The sequence below is a fragment of the Prunus persica genome, chromosome G8, assembly GCF_000346465.2.
Source record: "Prunus persica cultivar Lovell chromosome G8, Prunus_persica_NCBIv2, whole genome shotgun sequence".
NCBI lineage: Eukaryota > Viridiplantae > Streptophyta > Magnoliopsida > Rosales > Rosaceae > Prunus > Prunus persica.
In genome coordinates, this window is record NC_034016.1 from 12025417 (window position 1) to 12045249 (window position 19833).

At 40.3% G+C, this 19833-nt stretch overlaps 3 protein-coding genes and 1 long non-coding RNA gene across 7 annotated transcripts; 1 reads left to right on the forward strand and 3 right to left on the reverse strand.

The window, feature by feature from the left end:
* LOC109950550 lies at nt 255–2571 on the reverse strand. 2 transcript variants are annotated; one of them, XR_002272785.1, is made up of 3 exons: nt 1822–2571; nt 1423–1473; nt 255–489 (listed from the first exon to the last, which is right to left on the reverse strand). It is a non-coding gene; the product is annotated as an uncharacterized LOC109950550 (long non-coding RNA). The 2 variants fall into 2 exon arrangements; XR_002272784.1 differs by lacking the exon at nt 255–489 and adding an exon at nt 582–642.
* On the forward strand, nt 4459–11204 carry LOC18768233 (protein DETOXIFICATION 46, chloroplastic). 3 transcript variants are annotated; one of them, XM_020569663.1, is made up of 15 exons: nt 4459–5020; nt 5112–5206; nt 5804–5912; nt 6079–6134; nt 6663–6718; nt 7193–7331; nt 7412–7549; nt 8216–8284; nt 8371–8481; nt 8705–8833; nt 9246–9323; nt 10369–10440; nt 10520–10582; nt 10666–10799; nt 10873–11204. In XM_020569663.1, the coding sequence occupies exons 1-14, from the start codon at nt 4471–4473 to the stop codon at nt 10765–10767; spliced, it is 1767 nt and encodes a 588-aa protein (XP_020425252.1). In that variant the 5' UTR covers nt 4459–4470; the 3' UTR covers nt 10768–10799; nt 10873–11204. The 3 variants fall into 3 exon arrangements, with proteins under 3 accessions (XP_020425252.1, XP_020425253.1, XP_007199774.2); XM_020569664.1 differs by having other exon boundaries at nt 10926–11204; XM_007199712.2 differs by having other exon boundaries at nt 10666–11204.
* On the reverse strand, nt 11376–13538 carry LOC18768769. Its single transcript, XM_007201817.2, has 2 exons — nt 12849–13538; nt 11376–11841 (listed from the first exon to the last, which is right to left on the reverse strand). The coding sequence occupies exons 1-2, from the start codon at nt 13416–13418 to the stop codon at nt 11566–11568; spliced, it is 846 nt and encodes a 281-aa protein (XP_007201879.1). The 5' UTR covers nt 13419–13538; the 3' UTR covers nt 11376–11565.
* Nucleotides 16054–18479, reverse strand: LOC109950865. Its single transcript, XM_020571011.1, has 3 exons — nt 17673–18479; nt 16852–17574; nt 16054–16734 (listed from the first exon to the last, which is right to left on the reverse strand). Exons 1-3 carry the CDS (start codon nt 18477–18479, stop codon nt 16054–16056), a joined length of 2211 nt encoding a protein of 736 aa, XP_020426600.1.

Sequence of the window (19833 nt, forward strand, 5' to 3'; positions counted from 1 at the left end):
TCGTCGTCTCTAGGGGTGGGCACGGTTCGGTTTGGACCGGTTTTCGTGAAAAAATAGAACCTGAACTGAAAATGAAGACTGGTTCGATTTGGACCGATTCTGTTTAAAATTCATATATAAATCCGAACCAACCCGGACCTGTCCAGTTCTGGTTCGGTTCTTGCGGTTCCTGTTTGGGCTTGGGCCCAAAATTTTATTTTATAATTTTTTTACAGACCTGCCTAAAATGTATTTATATACTAACATACCCAAAATTTGAGCTTCCATCAAGCTTTTAACACATCAAAATGAATCCAACTTCAACAAAAATACAATCCAAATTCAATCTAACTTCAACAACATATAAATTACAACCCAAAATAATCAAACTTCAGCAAAATAAGTTCCAAAATAAATTACAACCCAAATTCAATCCAACGTTATTAAATTCCTCCTAAAATTGAAAAGTAGCTGGAGCAGACTTGATAGGTGTGGATGAACTCATAATATCTACATAAAAAAATATAAACCCATTAAAACATTAGTCAAACATACATATTATATAATACATTAATCAAGCACATAAAATTACAAAGACATACCTAATTCAATCGATTCATAGAACTCTATCTATTGAATTGTCGGCTCACATAAAAGCAATACCTCAATTAAAATAAACAAAAACTTAAACATTATACAATCGAACTAAACAAAACAAAATGCTTTTAAGTATTAAAAAAAATAACTATGTACATATTTATATTCATTTCCTAATTAGGTCCTTAAACATAATAAAGCTTATAATCTGAAAGTGAGAGACATGTATTAAAATTAGGTCCTTACACATGTATTAAACATAATACAGCTTAATAAATTGTTGTCAATATTCTCTTCAACTTGTATTCTTCTAAATTATAAGAACAAAACAGTCTATGAGTTAAAAGCTATATATATACATCCTCAAATGGCAGCACCCAAATTCGTAATTCTCTACATATTAAAATAGAGCATCCCTCTGTATAGTTCCTTTTTATGATTTGTTTTGGTTCATGAAAACACAAGTGGCAGTAGCATTGTTTAAAAAGGCAATTTGATTTCTATAATCTAATTAGGAAATTCAAGTTTTTTATGGAAAAAAATCGGAGCTTTCATCTAATATATTCAATATAATAAGTGATGGGTTTGTTCAGCACTTCAACTTAGCCAATCAAATGGAGATAGAGACTAAAGAAAGCTTATTCACAACACAAGGCAAATATTAGCAAATGAAGACCCTGAAATCTGACCAGAAGTGTATACAAACAAGAACTCTTCGTTATAACATGAATTTAGTAGATGAAAACAATTAAAAATAGAGGAAATTTATCCACAAAAAATAATTAAAAAATCTGCAGAATTTCGGCAGAACATCAAAATCAGAGAGAGAGAGAGAAATGAAGAAACCTCAAAGAGTGGCAGAACTGATGCTGGAAGCTGCAACCTGCTCCAAATTTCCTGCTGATCATGAACTGCTGCTAATCAAAACTAAATCAATTTGATAAATTTCTAGGGCTGCCATTTTATTTTAATCAAACCTCAATCAATTTGAATCAATTTGATAAATTACTAGGGCTGCCATTTTATTTTAATCAAACCTAAATCAATTTGAAAAACACCCTAAATCAATTTGAACCACAACCCTAAATTAATTTGAAAAAGACCTTGTGCAAACAACAGACAATAACAAAGCTAAGAACCACAAGCCAGCTAGGTGAAGAAATAATCTGAACTTGCCAGCATAACAAAGATTCGAAGGAGGAAAAGAAAAAGGAAAAAAGAAAATCTGCGAATTGCGAATCATACCTGACAGAGAGAAAGACAACTACATAAAATGAAGAGGTGGCTGCGATCTGCTGTGCTGAATCTGCGAATTGCAGACAGATAGAGTTAGCTAGAGATTCGAAGGGGGAAAAGAAAAAAAAAAGAAAAGAAATAAAAAAGAGACAATCTGATCTGTGATGGCGGCGACTGAGAGGATATAGTAACATAAGTAAGAAATCAATTCATCATTTGTGACATTTACCCATATCGCACTTTTGAATCAACAGATTCATCAGTCAACTCTGGAGTTGACTAAACTAATATATGCACATAACTAATACATGTATATATATAGAATATTTAAATTTAAATTATAAATAAAGTAATAATAAGAACTTTTTTTTTTTTTTTTTATAACTTTATTCACAAAATTAAACTTTCAACTAATCTTAGTCTTGAATTCCGTTGAAGGGGGGAGATTGATAAATATTTTTATGTATTCTTCTAATACCATATATTTTACTCTTTTATTTTAAAAAATTTTCTATTATTTTATTAATATATTGTATTTAATTAAATAAATAATAGGAGACTAGAAATGAAAGTATCCTTCTCGCATCCATTCTCCATCACATTGTCGGAACAAAAATATCGTATGTATCAATATGAATGGAAATATTTAGTACATGAAATAGTTATTTGCTAGATATATAAATAGATAGATAAGATATAACTAATAAAATAAATAAAATAAAAATTGATCTTGTGTTCTGGAATTGGAATCAAAGAAAGATATTGTGTTTTCTTGCGACTTGTTTGGCTGAGGATGCTATTTGGGTGACCAGGTCCCGTGTTGTTTGTGCCTAGTCTGTTTGCTCTGGGCTCTTAGCCCCTTTTGTTACCAAAAAAAAGAAGAAAGATATTTAAAACGGCATGACTTGTAATAAATGTTTCTCTATAAAGGAGGGGAATAGTAATTTATTCATTCATAATTTATTCCTTTCCTATAGAACATCTTTCTCTTTTTGGAATGGAATTTTTACAGAATCCCCATGAATAGGATCAAACCTTATTCCATGGTATTTACATGAGATTCCTCTTTCTTATTCTTAAACAAGTCCCCGAGAGGGCTTAGTTGATCCACGATTTAGCTAAATTTGCCTCAATTGTTTGTCTCTTGCCTTCAGCTTTCCTCAAGTTAGCCAATAAACCGTTTATATTCACTAGTATACCCCAACCCTATATTTAAATTTAATTTACTGGCTAAATAAAATTTATCATTCCTGAATGAACCCTTATACTTATTATAAGATATATATGTACATCCATTATAATAAGTATATGTACTAAACTCATATTGGCTTTATTCAGGAATTGAATCAAACAAGCCCTTTTAACTCAGTGGTAAAGTAACGTCATGGTAAGGCGTAAGTTCGTTGCGATTACGGGTTGGATGTCTAATTGTCCAGGCGGTAATGATAGTATCTTGTACCTGAACCGGTGGCTCACTTTTTCTAAGTAATGGGGAAGAGGACCGAAACATGCCACTGAAAGACTCTACTGAGACAAAGATGGGCTGTCAAGAACGTAGAGGAGGTAGGATGGGCAGTTGGTCAGATCTAGTATAGATCGCACATGGACGGTAGTTGGAGTCGGCGGCTTTCCTAGGGTTCCCTCATCTGGGATCCCTGGGAAAAAGGATCAAGTTGGCATCGGTTCAGGTACAAGATACTATCATTATCGCCTGGACAATTAGACGTCCAACCCGTAATCGCAACGACCCAATTGCAAGAGCAGAGCTCTACCAACTGAGCTATATCCTCCCGAGCCAAGTGGAGCATGCATGAAGGAGTCAAATGCTTCTTCTATTCTTTTCCTTGACGCAGCTGGGCCATCCTAGACTTGAACCAGAGACCTCGCTCGTGAAGTAAATCATCGCACCTACGGTCCAACCAATTGGGAAAGAATCAATAGATTCCTTTTCGGGAGCGATTCATCCTTCCTGAATGCAGCATATAACTTTTCGTTGTACTGCGCTCTCCAAGTATGCTTGTTCCTCCCTTCTTCCTTACCATGGCAAGTCTTTATGAAATAACTCCGATGAGAAGAAAAAAGAAGGCATTAAGATGTGGCGGCTTAAAGAGAAACGGAGCTGAGAGAGGTGCTAGTTGACAGAGGCGCTATTGACAGAGAGGTTTGCCTAAGATGAGGTTTTGCGTAGAGAGGATTGGCTCAGACAAAGCCTCTGTCAGAGAGGATAAAAGAGAGGAAGGCTGAGGGAGAAGAGGTTTGGCCGAGGGAGATGATGGCCTCTATCAAAGAGGTTTCGGCGGCTAATGGAGAGAGGAACGAAATTGGAGGAGGAAAGAAGGGAAAAACCTAATCGTGAAAACCTAATCGGCTGAAGGGAAAAACCTAATCGGGTTATAAGTTTTGTGCTGATCGTGTGCATGCACACCTATGATAGCACCATATACAACTAATAAAAAGGAGCCATGTGTAAACAATATTATATATATATAATATAAAAATTAATTATACTGGACCAGTTCGAATTGGAACGATTTTATTTGTTGAAAAATCGAAATCGAAACCGTTCTGAACCGATTCGGTTTGAATTTTTTTTCAGTTATTGACTTTTTCACTCAATATGATTTTTTTTGAATTTTTTCGATTCGGTTTTGCGGTTCAATGCCCACCCCTAGTCGTCTCTTCAAACTTTCTTCCTTTCTTTTTCTTTCCCGGGAGGAGATTTTCCTGCCCAATTTTCCCGCAAAGCAAACAGAGAAAATGCAAGCCAAAACCCTGATAGCTCACCCTCCTCACTCCTGTCTCCTCCAAATCCCCACCCACAGCTCTCGTTCCAAACCTTCACTCTTCTTCAGCAATCCATCTCTCTCTTTCACTTCACGCGTTACCCACACACTTCGCCTCCCAAAACTACTCTTCTCGGCTCCAGTACGACGTCGTAATGGGTTCGCCACAGGTTGCGTTAGCGAAAACCTCGACGATAGCGCCGGAAATCGTATCATAGAAGATGGGGAAGATGATGCTTCGGTGTCTGGAGAAGTTGTGGAGGTGAAGAAAGAAGAGTTGGAGAATCCGAGTCTATGGAATCAAATGAAGGAGATTGCAATGTTTACGGGACCCGCCACGGGGCTCTGGATATGTGGCCCACTTATGAGTCTCATAGATACTGTGGTCATTGGTCAGGGAAGCTCTATTGAGCTTGCTGCTTTAGGTACTTAGTTCAAATTTACTTGGGGTTTTTTTTTTTTTTGTTTAGGTAATGGTGGAATTTAGCTGAGTTCTGTTTACTATTTTCTGTGCAGGCCCTGGAACTGTAATGTGTGATTATATGAGCTATGTGTTCATGTTCCTTTCTATTGCAACTTCAAACATGGTTGCCACTTCGCTTGCAAGACAGGTTAGTTTCTCTTAGGATATTGGAAAAGTGTGCATTGCGTAGGTGTTGATAAGAAAATGAGTTAGGCATGAAACTTTCATCTTTCGGGTATTTTTTGTGGCCATATTCTATAAACATGATTCATGATTGCTGATATATTAGTCTTTCCAAGACAACTACGCAGTCCAGGGAGGTATAGTCATTTCAGTCAATTTATGAAAATGGATTTAACTCAAAGGGTCATAGTTAGGTGGGGACAAGTTTTTCCCATTGGATAAGTAGTCTTTTCTTGAAAATTCATTACAAGACTTCTCTAATAGAACAAATATAATGATAGCTGATGACTTGCTTGTGAGAATGGGCATGGGGTTTTGCCTGTGAGATGTTTATGCACTGTCAGTGTGTATATTTGTTATCACTACTTTGTAATTTGTAACAGACTACATTTATTGCTTTGGCATCAAATCGTGTTTTCTTTCTTTTTCTTTCTTTTCTTTTTCCTGAGACAAACTTCTGTTATGTGTACTTATGAATTCTCATGCTGGATGCATCTGCTACTTTAATCACTATTTTCCGTGACTTTTATTGTATTTCTTTGACTATCTAATATTGGTGCAGGATAAAAATGAAGTGCAACATCAGATATCTAATTTGCTCTTTGTTGGATTGACCTGTGGCTTCTTAATGCTTTTATTTACAAGGTTCTTTGGTTCATGGGCACTAACGGGTAATGAGGACAGATACATATTTTAGATATCTTTACGTTGCTGAAAGATAAAGTGCTTGATTTTGTTCAATTGTTTAATTTATGCATTTTTAGCAGATAGTACTAGGTTTTCAAGTCTCGAAAAGTAGCATAGATGATTATTGACTTATGAATTCTTGCTTTTCAGCCTTTTCTGGATCAAAGAATGTGGAACTTATTTCTGCAGCAAATACATATGTTCAGGTGTCTTTCCTTTTTTTCCTTTCGTTTTTGTTAATTACGTTTGCTCTTAGTCATTAGGTCACATATGCATGACAACGACATTTTTGCGTATACGTACACGTGAGATTGAGATTTTTGGTAGAATTTGTGCATTATCTTGTCAAGATTATTTGATCTAAGAGGTATTTCTATTTGTTTAGTGCCATTGTTCATAGTTATCATACGGAAGGTGCACATAAATGAGAACCTGTCTTATTTTTTAATATTATTAATGTCCATGGATACTTATGATGGAAGTCCAAACTAATGTTTCTGGAACACAAATTTGTGCTCAAAAAGTAAGTAATTGCTTAATAATGTCCCGTTGTTCATTAGTAGGCGAAATCAAAACAGAGTCTTTTCTTTACTTGATTGCTCCTATGTTGTTACAACGGATGATCATTTGACATATCTTTCTACTTGGTGTTCTTCTACAACCAGTAGAAGAATCCCTGTCTTGATTTCTTTTTAAATGACTTTGTAATTTGACTGATTATTTTCTGTTGGTAGATACGAGGATTGGCATGGCCTGCACTTCTTGTTGGTTGGGTTACTCAGAGTGCAAGGTTACTATATCTCTTCCCATGCATTATCTACAGCATAAAATTCTAACCATTTAAAGATATAGAAGTGAATAAGTAAATTGATAGAAGCTCTACTTGTCCTCCTTGTTCAAAATAATTAGCAACTGCTCTACATAATGGATATGGTAAAGGCCTTAATATCTGTTTAGCACAGGGGATATTGATTCTATTGGGGGAGAACTGAGAAGAATTTACTGTCAAAGAAAGAAATTTGGCACCATCTAGTTGATAAAATTAAGTTTATGAATTTACGTCTCATTGTCTCAGAAACAAGTATGAGACGAACACTCGTAATTTGACTTTTTATCAGGCAAAACTTTTATTTTGACTTGAATCACTTATTTATTGCCTAAGGGAAGGTTATTTCTGGCAGGAATTTTAAGTGCTGAGGTTAATGAGATTGTGAGCAGCTGTTACTTCATGTTCAGTCTCTGATATTCTCAATCTGTTTCCCAGTCTTGGCATGAAAGATTCCTGGGGTCCTTTGAAGGCCTTGGCTGTAGCTAGTGCCATAAATGCCGTTGGTGATGTGCTCCTGTGTAGCTTCTTAGGCTATGGTATTGCTGGTGCAGCATGGGCAACAATGGTGTCACAGGTATGCTAGATGAACATATTAATATATTTCCTATTGGCACATTAACTTCTTTTCCACTACTCCTGACTGGTATAAAATAGGTTGTTGCAGGATATATGATGATTGAAGCTCTCAACAATAAAGGATACAATGGCTATGCAATCTCTGTTCCCTCATCCAAGGAACTTCTGACAGTACTTGGGCTTGCTGCTCCAGTATTTGTGACAATGATGTCGAAGGTTCAATTTACTCTTTTAAATTTCTTTATCATGTCTGATGCGATTTTCCCATTTTTCATTGTTCGTTAAACATCATCGATACTCTTGCACCCCCTCTTAAATTGATAAGGGACAAAACTTCTAAATTCTCAGACTAGATGGCATTATCATCACAAATTTCAAACCAAAACTTCATAAATACGTTTATGTATTTTAAATTTTTATGAACAAATATTCAATAGTCATACTACATTTAATAAATTCAGCAACCAAACATGACTCAACTTAGGGAGCAACCAATAAAGGAACATCCAACAACAAGATCTGACCAGAAGGGGAAAAAAAAGAAGAAAAAAAAAAGAAAAAAAAAAAAGAAGAAAAATTTGGAGAACATTATGACAACCTATTTATAACATATAGCTAAGTTTGTCCAGAAAAAGAAATATTTTTCCCGAAGAAGGTTAGGTCTAATGCTCTGATACTGTGCCGAAAAATAAGGGAGAAAGTTAGATGCTTTAGTTTAAATAGAATACGGCCAAAAGGAAACTAAATAACAACCAACTCACGCACTTTAGGAAAAACTAGATCACACCCCTAAACAGATTAGGCAACCAAAATTTTCTATCTAACTTGGGATCCTAATTAAAATATAATTTTGTTCTCTAATAGTGATATTGTGATGCATAGGTTGCTTTCTACTCCCTCCTTGTATATTTTGCAACATCTATGGGAACAAATACCATGGCAGCTCATCAGGTTAGTTTTGGTCAAATTTCATGTTAGTAGTGGTTTACTTTTGGAGATAAGATGGTTATGTGCATTGATGGCTTGCAATTTACTAGGTCATGATTCAAACATTCTGCATGTGTACGGTGTGGGGTGAACCTCTCTCTCAAACTGCGCAATCATTTATGCCTGAGTTTATATATGGAGTAAATCGTAGTTTGGCAAAGGTGTGTCCTACTTAACACTATTGATATGATGACATCTAATTTTTTATCTTGGTTGTACTGTTTGAGATTTGAAGAGTTTCCATTATATTTTGGTATGGACAAATAAATTACATAGGATACTCCCCTTTCAATGAATATAATGTAGATTATTCCTATGTAGAATCTGTATCTGTATTAATGTTTATTTGTTCATTGTCTTCTGAAAGTTTTATGATACGAACAGGCTCGAATGCTGCTGAAGTCACTTGTCATTATTGGAGCTATACTTGGTTCGGTATTAGGTATCATTGGAACATGTGTTCCATGGTTGTTTCCCAATATCTTTACACCTGATCAGAAGATCATACAGGAGGTTGGTCTTTGCTTTCTTAAACTCGTTAAAGTCTTCTAATTCAAATTTCTTTTGTTGCCATTAGTTATAGGTGCTGCTGTGTATCTTGGTCAAGGAAAGAATCAAGTTGGGTTGTATAGTGCCTTTATAAATTGTATTGATCCTTCTATAATATTTACAGCTTTCCACCAGACACATAGTATAAGAGGGTTGTGACAACTGTTTTAAAATGAATCATCAGCACTTATTCATCCAATCATATCAAACTTTTGACTCCATGCATATTGATTATTCACCTATGGCTTACATTGGTCATGAAAAGGTGGAATAACTGATAAAAGGTTCTACAAGTCCGTTGGTCATGAGTTGTAATAACTTGTAAAAGGTTCCACAAGTGTAATTCCTCATGATATTCTATTATGTGTTAATGCAGATGCATAAGGTGCTGATACCATATTTTCTTGCATTAGCTGTGACTCCCCCCACTCACAGCCTTGAAGGAACATTGCTGGTATGTTCAATTTTATCTTCAATGATGATTTTTCTAATGTTCTTATAAGCCTTTGGTTGCACATCTTGTGCCTGCCTCTTAGATCAAAGATTGATGAAAACTTTGAGTTATGTATGCACTGTGTTTCCAGTGGAAATACTGAACAGTTCATCCTGTTTATGAATGTGAAATATAAGCTCTCTTGGAAGGGTTTAATAAGTTTGACAGTCATGTTGTGTACTTGAATGGGATTCTACTTTCTGTGGCATGGTCAAACGTCTGATGGATGCTCCTTGTGATTTGTCTTATCTTCATGAAACATGCACTACCTTTCAGCTAACTCAATTTTCTGTCTCTATTAATAGGACTTAATCTTAGTTTAACTGAAAGCTTGTTGAGCTAAGGACTTCTTTTCTTTTTCTTTTTTTTTCCTTTTTTTTTTTCTTGTGCTTTGGGAAAATCAGACTAATATATACCCCAAATCGTCACCATCTGAGGTCAGATTTTCCAGGTATTGTCATTGCTAATAAAACTTATGGCTTACCGATTAAAAAAAATTAAAGGAAACCGTCATTCCATTGCTTTTGCTGGACAAGGGATGCACTTTTTGGCCTATGGTTTACCTTTCCCCAGATGATAGAATTCAGTTCTTTTGGGCCTATAGTTCACTGGGACGTTAGGCATTTCATCCCCTTCTGCCATGTATCCCATGGTGTTTTCTATCACAACAATAACCACTTGAGAGAAATACACAAGTCTCCCAAATCTCATTTATGCACTATAGTGTTCTGGAACTTCTGTTCTGCTGGAAGTAGGCTTTTCTTTTTTGTTTTTGAAATCCGACAGCACAACCACTTGCTCAACAAGCCATATTGTTTTGCTAAATCTTGTGCTACTTGCTGATTATCCAAATTACAAATTAAAGAAAGACCCTTTTTTAATGCCACGATTTGGAGTCCAAACTTGCTTTGAATTATTGTTTTTTATTTTATTATATTACTATAGAGAGCTCTCTTACATCATAGGCACAAACTTTTTCTCGAGCATCAGAATTTTCTTTTTTCAGGCTGGACGAGATCTAAAATTTATTAGTCTGTCCATGAGCGGATGCTTCTCTTTAGGTGGACTTCTACTGCTGGTAAGATCTGTTTTAAATCTCTTGGTGTCTACTTCAAGAGTTATTGGTTCTTTATGCATCCACACTTTTCTTTCATCAGCTGTTGAGCAGTAGAGGATATGGCTTAGCAGGCTGCTGGTGGGCACTGGTAGCATTCCAATGGGTAAAGACCAATATCTCTATGACTTCGCATGTCTAAATATTTACCTATTTGAACTTATCTGAATACAGAGCTTTCATTGGCAGACGCGGTTTTTCCTCTCTCTACAACGCCTGATATCCCCTGACGGCATGCTTTTCTCTGAAGATATGAGCCGCTACAAATTGGAAAAACTCAGAGCTGTGTAATCTAGGAATCATATGAACATATGAGCTAAATGGTAACATCTCCGCATGGATCAAATTCATGTTGCATTGTTATCATTTTACAGATTAGCAATTATGATCCATTAGGTGCGCAATATCCCAATGGCCAAAAATGAGGTTGGCACTATTCTTGTGTCTAGGAACGTTCAAGGTTCTACTTCAAGATCCAATGAACAGATGGAAGCAATGTTGGCGTCAAGAAAGTAATTATAAGCAGCTGCGGTCTCTTTTGATCAATTATTGTAATTGTTCTGTAGACAGAAAGAGAAGCTCCATACATAAATGACTAGAAAAAGATTCACTGTTTTTATTTGTAAACTAATTGGGTGTTGATCAATCCAATTGGTGAACAAGTTCCGTGATGAAACCAATTCCTATTTTTTATATAATTTAAAGTAACATTTGCATTTGGGATTCTATTTATGCCTTACAATTTGATATTCACACTTAATTAAGCTTTACAACCAAACATAATTTAGAAAATGATTCCAAGAAGCCTTTCTTTTTTATTTTGTAAGTTAAAAATGATTAGAAGTAAAGATTCAATTTTACTGCCGTTATGGTCACCGATGCCAGCCGCATGCACCATCTTTCAGCAAGATCCTAGGTTACCTTTCAATTTCATTTTTTTGGTTCAGTTTAAATTTGACTTTGCAACAAAAATTCCACAGTATCCACACAATGCAAAGCTTTGAAGGTAAAATGTAAGAACACCTTCCCCCAGAACCTTGTCGACACAGTTCCAGAATAATATAACCATAACCCTAATGTGACAGGAATTTAGACCCTAGTTCTTCCTCGGCTATCACGCCCAAACGTTCTTGGTCTTTCTCCTTTTTTCTGAAATTCCACCGATGTGGGTCTCGAATACGTCTTTCGTCTCATAAATACCTTCCGCATCTGCTGCCTTTTCTCCTCTGCTTTCAACTTGGTGAGGCTGGGCCTGTATAGAATCACTGTTCTACCAATTTGACCAACAATAACTGAACCAGTTGCTTCCTCCAATTGTTTCACCACATCGTCTAGCTCTCCCGGGCATGTTCCATGTATTTTTACCTGTTCACAACATTAAAGGGCACTATGTTTAGCTAAGCACACCTATATTTCAGTTCTTCACTTTCAATTGGTAAAAGTAAAATAAAGAGAGAAAACAGAGTGACACACAACAAATGAAATACAGACTGTTACGATAATTTTCTAAAAAGAACTCATCTTGTCCGAGTTAGTCTTTGTTTACATACCTTCCCTGGAGGGCTGTTCGGGAGTTTTCCATATCAGGTTCTAAAGTCTAATGTCTAAACAAAAGAGTACGCTACAAACATTGTACAGTTATAAACTATGGTACAAGGTTTTTCTTCTAATTTGGAGCATCTGATTGTAAGGGAAGCTTGTGCCTTATGCAGTGTCATCAAAAGCTAGTTCCAAATCAGCTCAACTCAACAAAGCCCTAATCCTAAAACAATTCGGGTCTGGTATGTGCAAAATAATTTTCAGTACGATCCTCACAAACTATCTATAGAGCCTAGAATTATGACACTTTTATCAGAAAACATTTTATTACAGAGCACTAGCTAGTAGAATCATCAAGCAGACATCGCATGACATAACAACACATGTTTAGCAAGTAGATGGGCAACCCTATCAGAATAATGAGTTCATCAGATCACTTCAATTTGAGATTTCAAAATTTATTAACCAAAACCCCTTACTACTAGATATTCAAAGAGAAGTAAGAAAGCTACCGCATATTCATTCCATACATAAATATCAGAATCAACAATCTTCTACTCCCTAAATTGAGAAATAAAAAATGTAAACACTTCTGTGACAAAAAGAAAAAAGATAAGACTTCAATTATCTTCAATCCATTTCTACGAAAAATCTGAGAAAATGCAACTTGCAAAGGAGAACCTCTCATCAATAAACGGCAGACAAATTTCACACTAGCACAAAAAAAATCCCTCAATTTTGGCATAAACCCTTAAACCCCAACTGGGTACTAACTGAACCACCAAATGCTTCTTTAAAAAAGAAAAACACTAATTCATAAATGAACAAATTACCTTGAGAAGCTCGTTGGATTCAAGATTCTCTACAAAAGAAGCTGCAACACTGGCTGTAACACCGGACTTTCCCACCAACTGGGACTTCAGCTTCTTCCCCAAGCTGTGAGCATAGGACGCAAGTTCCTTCTTTTCTTTCAGCGTAAGGCTTGGTGGCTTGACCCCATCTCTCTTAAAACCCGAAGAAGACTCCAAACCCACTTGGGCATTTTCCTTATTATCCAAGTTCTCAATTTCAATCTCGGCTTCCTCGCCATTATCGTTATCATCATCTTCTGGAATTTCAAGTTGTTGGGTTTCTTCTGCTTCTTGTAAAGACGCTTTGGGGGCAGGAGGAGAGTGGGTGAGAGTGGAAGAGTGGCAGAAGAGGAGAGGACGAGAAGGGAGGGAATGAAGGGAAGGAGAGATAATTCTACGGCGTGGGATGAATGGAGTCGTGGAGACGGTGGTGGTGGAGACGAGAAGGGGTTTGAGGAAAAGAGAGAAGGAAGAAGATGGCGGTGATGGGCGGTGGAGGAGGCAGTGGAGCCGGTGACAGGTTGGGGCTCCTACTGCTGATGCTGCTGCCATTTGCTCTAGTTTTTTCAGCTTACCCAACAACACTTACCTCCGTAATGTTTATTTAGGCCAAATTTCACTATCTGTAGTTTTTCACTTTCATCATTGTACAATTTCTATTTTTCAGTTCCTCAGCTTCACTTCATTTGCAACGTATTCCAATCAGAGTCAGTAAATTCCAAGTTATAGAAAAGTGTGGGACATAAATGTTTCAATCAACTAAAATTTCAAGTCAGTGAGAACTTTGAGGAAAACTTGAATAGGTTACGAATACATGTATTGTCTAAAGAAATACCACATTCAGGATATTGCAGTGGAGTTATCAACAGCACAGCTAAATCTATGAAAGAAACAAATACTTTTGTATATGGGCTAGCACAATGCTGGAATTCTATGAAAAAAGCCAACCCCGACACACTATGCATAAAATGTATCAGTGAAGCAGGCTAAGAGCTTCGAAAGCCTTATGGAGTGGGAGGTAGCCGTGCTTTTCATGGCAATTGTCATATTAGATTTGAAAATTACTGCTTTTACTAGGTAGAGTTTGTTTCACGAAATGGATTCGTTAAGAATGTCAATACTAACCTCATTCTAAGATATGGGGAAAATGCCTCACATGTTTGGAGATACTAGTAATTGTAATAAGAGAATGATTTGTATTCAAATTCCATCGTTTAGTTTGTGAAATAATTGTTGATGCTCAAAATGGTCCGGCCAATATTGAGCCTAACTTAGTGATGAGGTGTGTGGGGTCTTCAGCAGGAAAGAAGGCTAGGACATTCGGTAAGCGGAAAACCTGCATAAGACAAAGTGGGAGAAGCAGTCGTTAAGCTTCGGACACCGGTGTGGTGCCGGCCGAAGGCTCTCCGATGCTTAAGTCAGCTATAAGTAGTAACTTTGGCAGAGTAACAGTAAATGTGAGAAAATAGTTACCCTTTTTACTTGGGTACTGTTTCCTATTTATAGGGAGGTGAAAGTGGGAGGTTTGCACAAAGTTTCAATGTGAGACTTTGTGCAAGTCGTCGTGGTGGCGACACATGTCCTGGGGATTAGGTTTGGCCATTGGAAGCTTCGGCAAGTGTCTGGCACCTTGGAAGTGTGTCTTCCTTAGGCAGGGAAGAAGACATAGCTGCCTTGGTGCTAGTCGCTTTGATGCTAGGTATGCTCGGTTGATTATGGTCGAGTTTTCAACAAGTGAGCTCGGTCACAGTCAATTTTCCAGCTAAGAGATAACGCCATGACGTGGCCACGATATTGGAGAATGCAAAAGGAGACACACTGAGGAGAACCTGGAGCGGGATTTTTGGAAAAGCAGTAGACTGAGGAAAATCTGGAACAGAATTTGTAGAAATGAAGAGAGTTTCCACATCAAGATAGGGCAGATGTGCTGAGATATGGCAATGGAGCTACATGAACTTGAGGTGATTAGCGTCCCAAGGATGAGGCAAAGTCTTGCCCTTGGGATCACGAAGCTGATAAGTGCTGGGGCGGAAGATTTTGATAATCTCGTAAGGACCTTCCCATGTAGGGCTAAGGTACCTTTAGTAGAATTCTTAGTGGCCAAGGAAATCTTGCGCATGAACCAGTCCTCCATTTTGAAAGCACGGGGCTTGACTCGGGAGTTATAGTATTTGGCCATACGCTGTTTGTACGCGACATTGCGCATGCTGGATTGGTTACGGAGCTCATCAATGAAGTCGAGGTTCAGGGCTAACTGCTCGTCATTGGCTTCGGCATCATAAGTGGAGGTTCGGTATGTAGGCTGGTAAATCTCCACTGGTGCCACGGCTTCTGTATCAAATGAAAGAGAGAACGGCATTTCTCTTGTAGAGGTACGAAAGGTGGTGCGGTAGGACCAGAGAACTTATGGGAGTAGCTTTGGCCAGTAGCCCTTGGCTTTGTCAAGTTTGGTCTTTATGGTCTTCTTGATAATTTTGTTCACGGCTTCAACCTGGCCATTGGACTGAGGATGGGTTGGGAAGGCGAAGCAAGGACAGATATTGAGGTTATAACAAAATTGTTTAAATTTTGCATTGTCAAATTGCCGGCCATTGTCTGTGACGATGGTGTTGGGGATGCCTAAACGACATACGATATTTTGCCACACAAAGGTTTCGATGCGGGCTGCAATGATGGGGCTAAGGCTTCGGCTTCAGCCCATTTGATGAAGTAGTCTACGGCTACAACTGCATACTTGACTTGGCCCTTGCCCTCAGGCATCGGTCTAATGAGGTCCAGTCCCCATTGGGCAAATGGCCAAGAACTGACCATGGCTGTCAATGGTTCAACTGGGAGTTACAAGATGTTGGTAAATCTCTGACACTTGTCGCACTTCTGGGTGAAGGCATGGGCACCAGTGTGGAGTGAGGGCTAGAAGTATCCTTGGCGAATTGCCTTATGAGCTAGTGAGCATGCGCCGGAGTGGTTGCCGCAGATGCCTTCATGAATTTCCCAAAGGACATAATGACCTTCCTCTGGAGTCAGACATCGGAGGTAGGGAAGGCTGAAACCCCGCTTGTATAGGGAGTCGTTGATGATCAAGTATCGCGCTGAGCGATAAAGAACACGCCGTGCTTCAGCAGGATCAGTATGAAGTGTCTGGCTCTGCAAAAACTAAAGGATGGGGTCCCTCTATGTGGGGCTGTGATCAACGGTACAGACGAGTAGGGCTTGTGTGCTGGGCTGGTCCAAGAACTATATGTGGATATGGCAAGGCTGAGGCTAACCTGGCCAATGCATCAGCATGGCTGTTCTCAGAGCGTGGCACCTGGCTTATAAGATAAGCGTCGAATGTTGCAAGCAAGTGTTGGGTATGCTGGAGGTAAGCTGTCATAGAGGCGTCTTTGGCCATAAAGTCCTGATTGACTTGGTGGACGACGAGCTGTGAGTCACTGAATATCTGAATTTCCCTAGCGCCCATTTCTTTGGCTAGCCGAAGGCCAGCTAAGAGTGCTTCGTATTCGGCCTCATTGTTGGAGGTGTGGAATTTAAAGTGGAGGGCGTACTCAAGGACAACCTTGTCTGGGGAGATGAGAACGAGGTCGGCCCCATATCCTTGGGCATTGGAGGAGTCATCCACATATAAGGTCCACATGGGCTGGGTCAGGTTTAGAGTGCCTTTGCTGGCGGCGTGGTCCTGGCTCGAAGGGAGATTGGGTTCGATTATAACCTGGGTAGCAGCTGAGGCTTGGGGTTCCGTGAATTTTGATATGAAGTCAGCGATGGCTTGGCCTTTCGTAGCTGGGCGGGGTTTGTAGTGGATATCAAACTCACCAAGTTCAATGGCCCACTTAACCAACCTCCCAGAAGTTTCAGGTTTCTGCAACACCTGCCTCAGCAGTTGGTTGGTTAAGACATGGATGGTGTGAGTTTGGAAGTATGGTCTGAGGCGTCTAGCCTAGACTACTAGGGCGAACACTAGTTTCTCAATGTTTGGGTACCTGACCTCGGCGTCCTGCAATGCTTTGCTAACATAATGCACTGAGTGCTCCGCGCTATCCCTTAGTCGGATGAACACAGAGCTAACTGTTGTAACCAAGATGGAGAGATAAATCATGAGAATGTCGCTGAAAGCCGTGTTACACTTGGCGGTCCAGGTAATGCTTCGCTTGCTACCCTTAAGTGCCTTGAAGAATGGGGCGCAGCGGTCGGTGGCCTTAGAGATAAATTTGGTCAGGGCTGCGACACGCCCTGTAAGGCTTTGAATGTCCTTGACCGTCTTAGGTACCGTCTTGTCTAAGATGGCCTGGATCTTCTCTGGATTGGCTTCAATACCCCTCTGGCTGATCATAAAGCCAAGGAATTTGCCCGAAGCCACCCCGAATGCACATTTTGTGGGGTTAAGCCTCGTTCTATACTGCTTCAAGATGGTGAACATGGCAGAGAGGTTAGGGATATGCTGGTCAGCAGTGCAACTCTTGACTAGCATGTCATCAACGTATACCTCCATGGTGTTGCCAATCAGTGAGGTGAAATGGCTGTTCACCAGACATTTATAAGTAGCCCCGACGTTCTTGAGGCCGAGGGGCATCACCTTATAGCAGTATAGGCTACGATCCGTAATGAAGGAGGTGTGGGCTTGGTCATCGAGGTGCATGAAGATCTGGCCGTACCCTAAGTAAGCATCCATAAAGCTAAGAAGGGCTTGGCCAGCTGTGGCGTCAACCAGCTGGTCAATGCGGGGTAGGGGAAGTTATCCTTCGGGCAGGCCCGATTAAGGTTGGTGTAATCTACACACATGCGCCAGCCCTTTCTTGGTTTACGGACCATCACCACATTAGCCAACCATGTGGGATAGTCAACCTCCTTGATGAATCCGATACTACTCAATCTATCTACCGCCGCCCTCATGGCCTCATAGCGCTCGGGGTCATAAGCGCCACGCTTCTGTAGAACGAGTCGAACGGCAGGATTAACGTTGAGCCTATGGGATATGATGTCTGGTGATATGCCAGGCATGTCATTGTAGGACCATGTGAAGACTTCAGAGTTGAGGCGGAGGAAGGCGACGAGGTCAGAGCGAAGCTCTTGTGAGAGGGAGGTGCCAATTCGGACCTGCCGATCCGGGTTGTCGTCATGAAGAGTAACCAGCTCCAGGTCCTCAACAGGTTCGGCCTGCTGTGTGACAAACTCCTCCCTGGGGTCCTCAGGTCGTTCAGTGCCAGCTTGAGGAAGGGCTGGAGGCTTGGTTACTGCGAGGGCCTCACTCCGATGTTGGCGTTTGGTGGATTTGACTGCTGAATCATAGCAGCTTCGGGCTCCAAGTTGGTCGCCGTGCACCGTGCATGTGCCATTGGACGTAGGGAACTTCAGCAGTAGCATATGTGTGGAAATAAAAACCCTCATTTGGGCTAAAGCGGAGCGCCCAAGGATGACGTTGTAAGCTGTGAGACAGTCAACAATGAGGAAGGGGGTGGTGACCGTCGCCCGCTGGGGTGCGGCTCCAATAGATATAAGGAGATAAATGCTTCTAATGGGCTGGACAACATCACCAGAGAAGCTCACAAGGGGTGTGATGCTCCAGTCGAGTAAGTGAGACGGGACCTGAAGCTCATTGAAAGCTTCAGCAAACATCACACTGACTGAGCTGCCAATGTCTACCAAGATACGCCCAACGTCAAAGTTAGAAATGTCCGAGCGGATAATGAATGGGTCATCGTGAGGGAGGATAACACCACGCTCCTCCTCCTCGCAAAAGTTAATGGGGGCCCAGCCTAATTTTTGGGTCTTCGGCAAGTGTCCCTGCTCGGTGCTGAAGACCTAGTGCGCATAGGTAAAGCGGACATAATGTTTGATAGAGTTGTTGGACCAGCCAAGGTAGGACCACCATTAATGGTGGAGATCATGTTGATCTGTCGTTGGTGAGGGTTAGGTAGGGGTGGGAGGTTGTGTATATAGTTGTCCAGCTTCCCTTCACGGATGAGCCCTTCAATGATATTGCGCAAGGCAACACAAGATTCGGTGTCATGGCCGCTGAACTTATGAAAGTGGCAGAAGACGCCCGTGTTTAGCATAGGCTTCCCAGACGGTCTCCGGGGTGGTGGCTTGGGGATGATAGGGGCCTCACGCACCAGGACGTTCTCATAGATGGTGTTGAGGATGGTGAAGACCTCGAACCTAGGTCTGGGTGTGAAGGGAAGTGGGGCCCAATCACTTATCTTGGGAGGGTTGCTTCCACTAGATTAGTGGTGGTGGCCATGTCTGCCATGTTTGTTATTGCTGAAGGGATGCTGGTAGCTATCCTTCCGTTTTGGGTGTGGAGTACCCTGGGTACTTTGGGCCAGAGTAGAATGCTGAGGTGGGGTTGGGGCAAGTACTGAAGCAGGTGGAGGATCAGCGAAAGTGCTTCGCGTCAGGTTGGCTGGGCTGCGTTTGGAATTGAAGTATTCAGCCTTGGCGTGAACCGCTGCTTACTTCATCAGCTCTGCATATGTGTTCCAACTGTTGTTATGAACCAAGTAACGGAAGTTGGACTATCGGAGGCCACTCTTGAAAGCCTCAAAGGCAGCACGATCGTCAGTCTCTGGGTTGCATACTCCCGAAGGGGTTCGTCCTCACCCTGTCGAAGCATGTACAAGTCGTTGGCGGAGTATAGGCGATCCGTCTGGATCATGAAATGGTCCAGGAAGGTCTACTTTAGACTGTCAAATAAGTTGATGGTGCGGAGGTGTAGCCTATATAACCAGTTTAAGGCTGCGCCGCTGAGTGTGGAAGGGAAGAAGAGGCACATGCCTTCGTCAGTGAGGCCATTGCACCCAAGGGCAGATTGGAAGAAGTGGATATGGGTGAGAGGGTCCTCCGTGCCAGTATAGAATGCGATACGGAGCAGCTGGATATCCTTCTCCTGGTGGTAGTTGATGATGCGTTCAGTAAAGGACCACGGTCGTGGTTTTGCCTAGAGGGGTTGATGGTTGCGGTGTTGTTCACT

Excerpts from the sequence above, each read along its gene's own strand:
- LOC18768233 (XM_007199712.2), top strand. The coding sequence starts at position 4,471 with ATGCCCACCCCTAGTCGTCTCTTCAAACTTTCTTCCTTTCTTTTTCTT. Across the intron at positions 5,207-5,803 it reads CCACTTCGCTTGCAAGACAG|GATAAAAATGAAGTGCAACA; the intron begins GTTAGTTTCTCT and ends ATATTGGTGCAG. Across the intron at positions 6,135-6,662 it reads CAGCAAATACATATGTTCAG|ATACGAGGATTGGCATGGCC; the intron begins GTGTCTTTCCTT and ends TTCTGTTGGTAG.
- LOC18768769 (XM_007201817.2), bottom strand. The coding sequence starts at position 13,418 with ATGGCAGCAGCATCAGCAGTAGGAGCCCCAACCTGTCACCGGCTCCAC. Across the intron at positions 11,842-12,848 it reads AATCCAACGAGCTTCTCAAG|GTAAAAATACATGGAACATG; the intron begins GTAATTTGTTCA and ends TGTTGTGAACAG.
- LOC109950865 (XM_020571011.1), bottom strand. The coding sequence starts at position 18,479 with ATGTTTGCTGAAGCTTTCAATGAGCTTCAGGTCCCGTCTCACTTACTC. Across the intron at positions 17,575-17,672 it reads GGTTGGCTAATGTGGTGATG|CTGGTTGACGCCACAGCTGG; the intron begins GTCCGTAAACCA and ends CGCATTGACCAG. Across the intron at positions 16,735-16,851 it reads AAGCATTGCAGGACGCCGAG|GTGTTGCAGAAACCTGAAAC; the intron begins GTCAGGTACCCA and ends CTGCTGAGGCAG.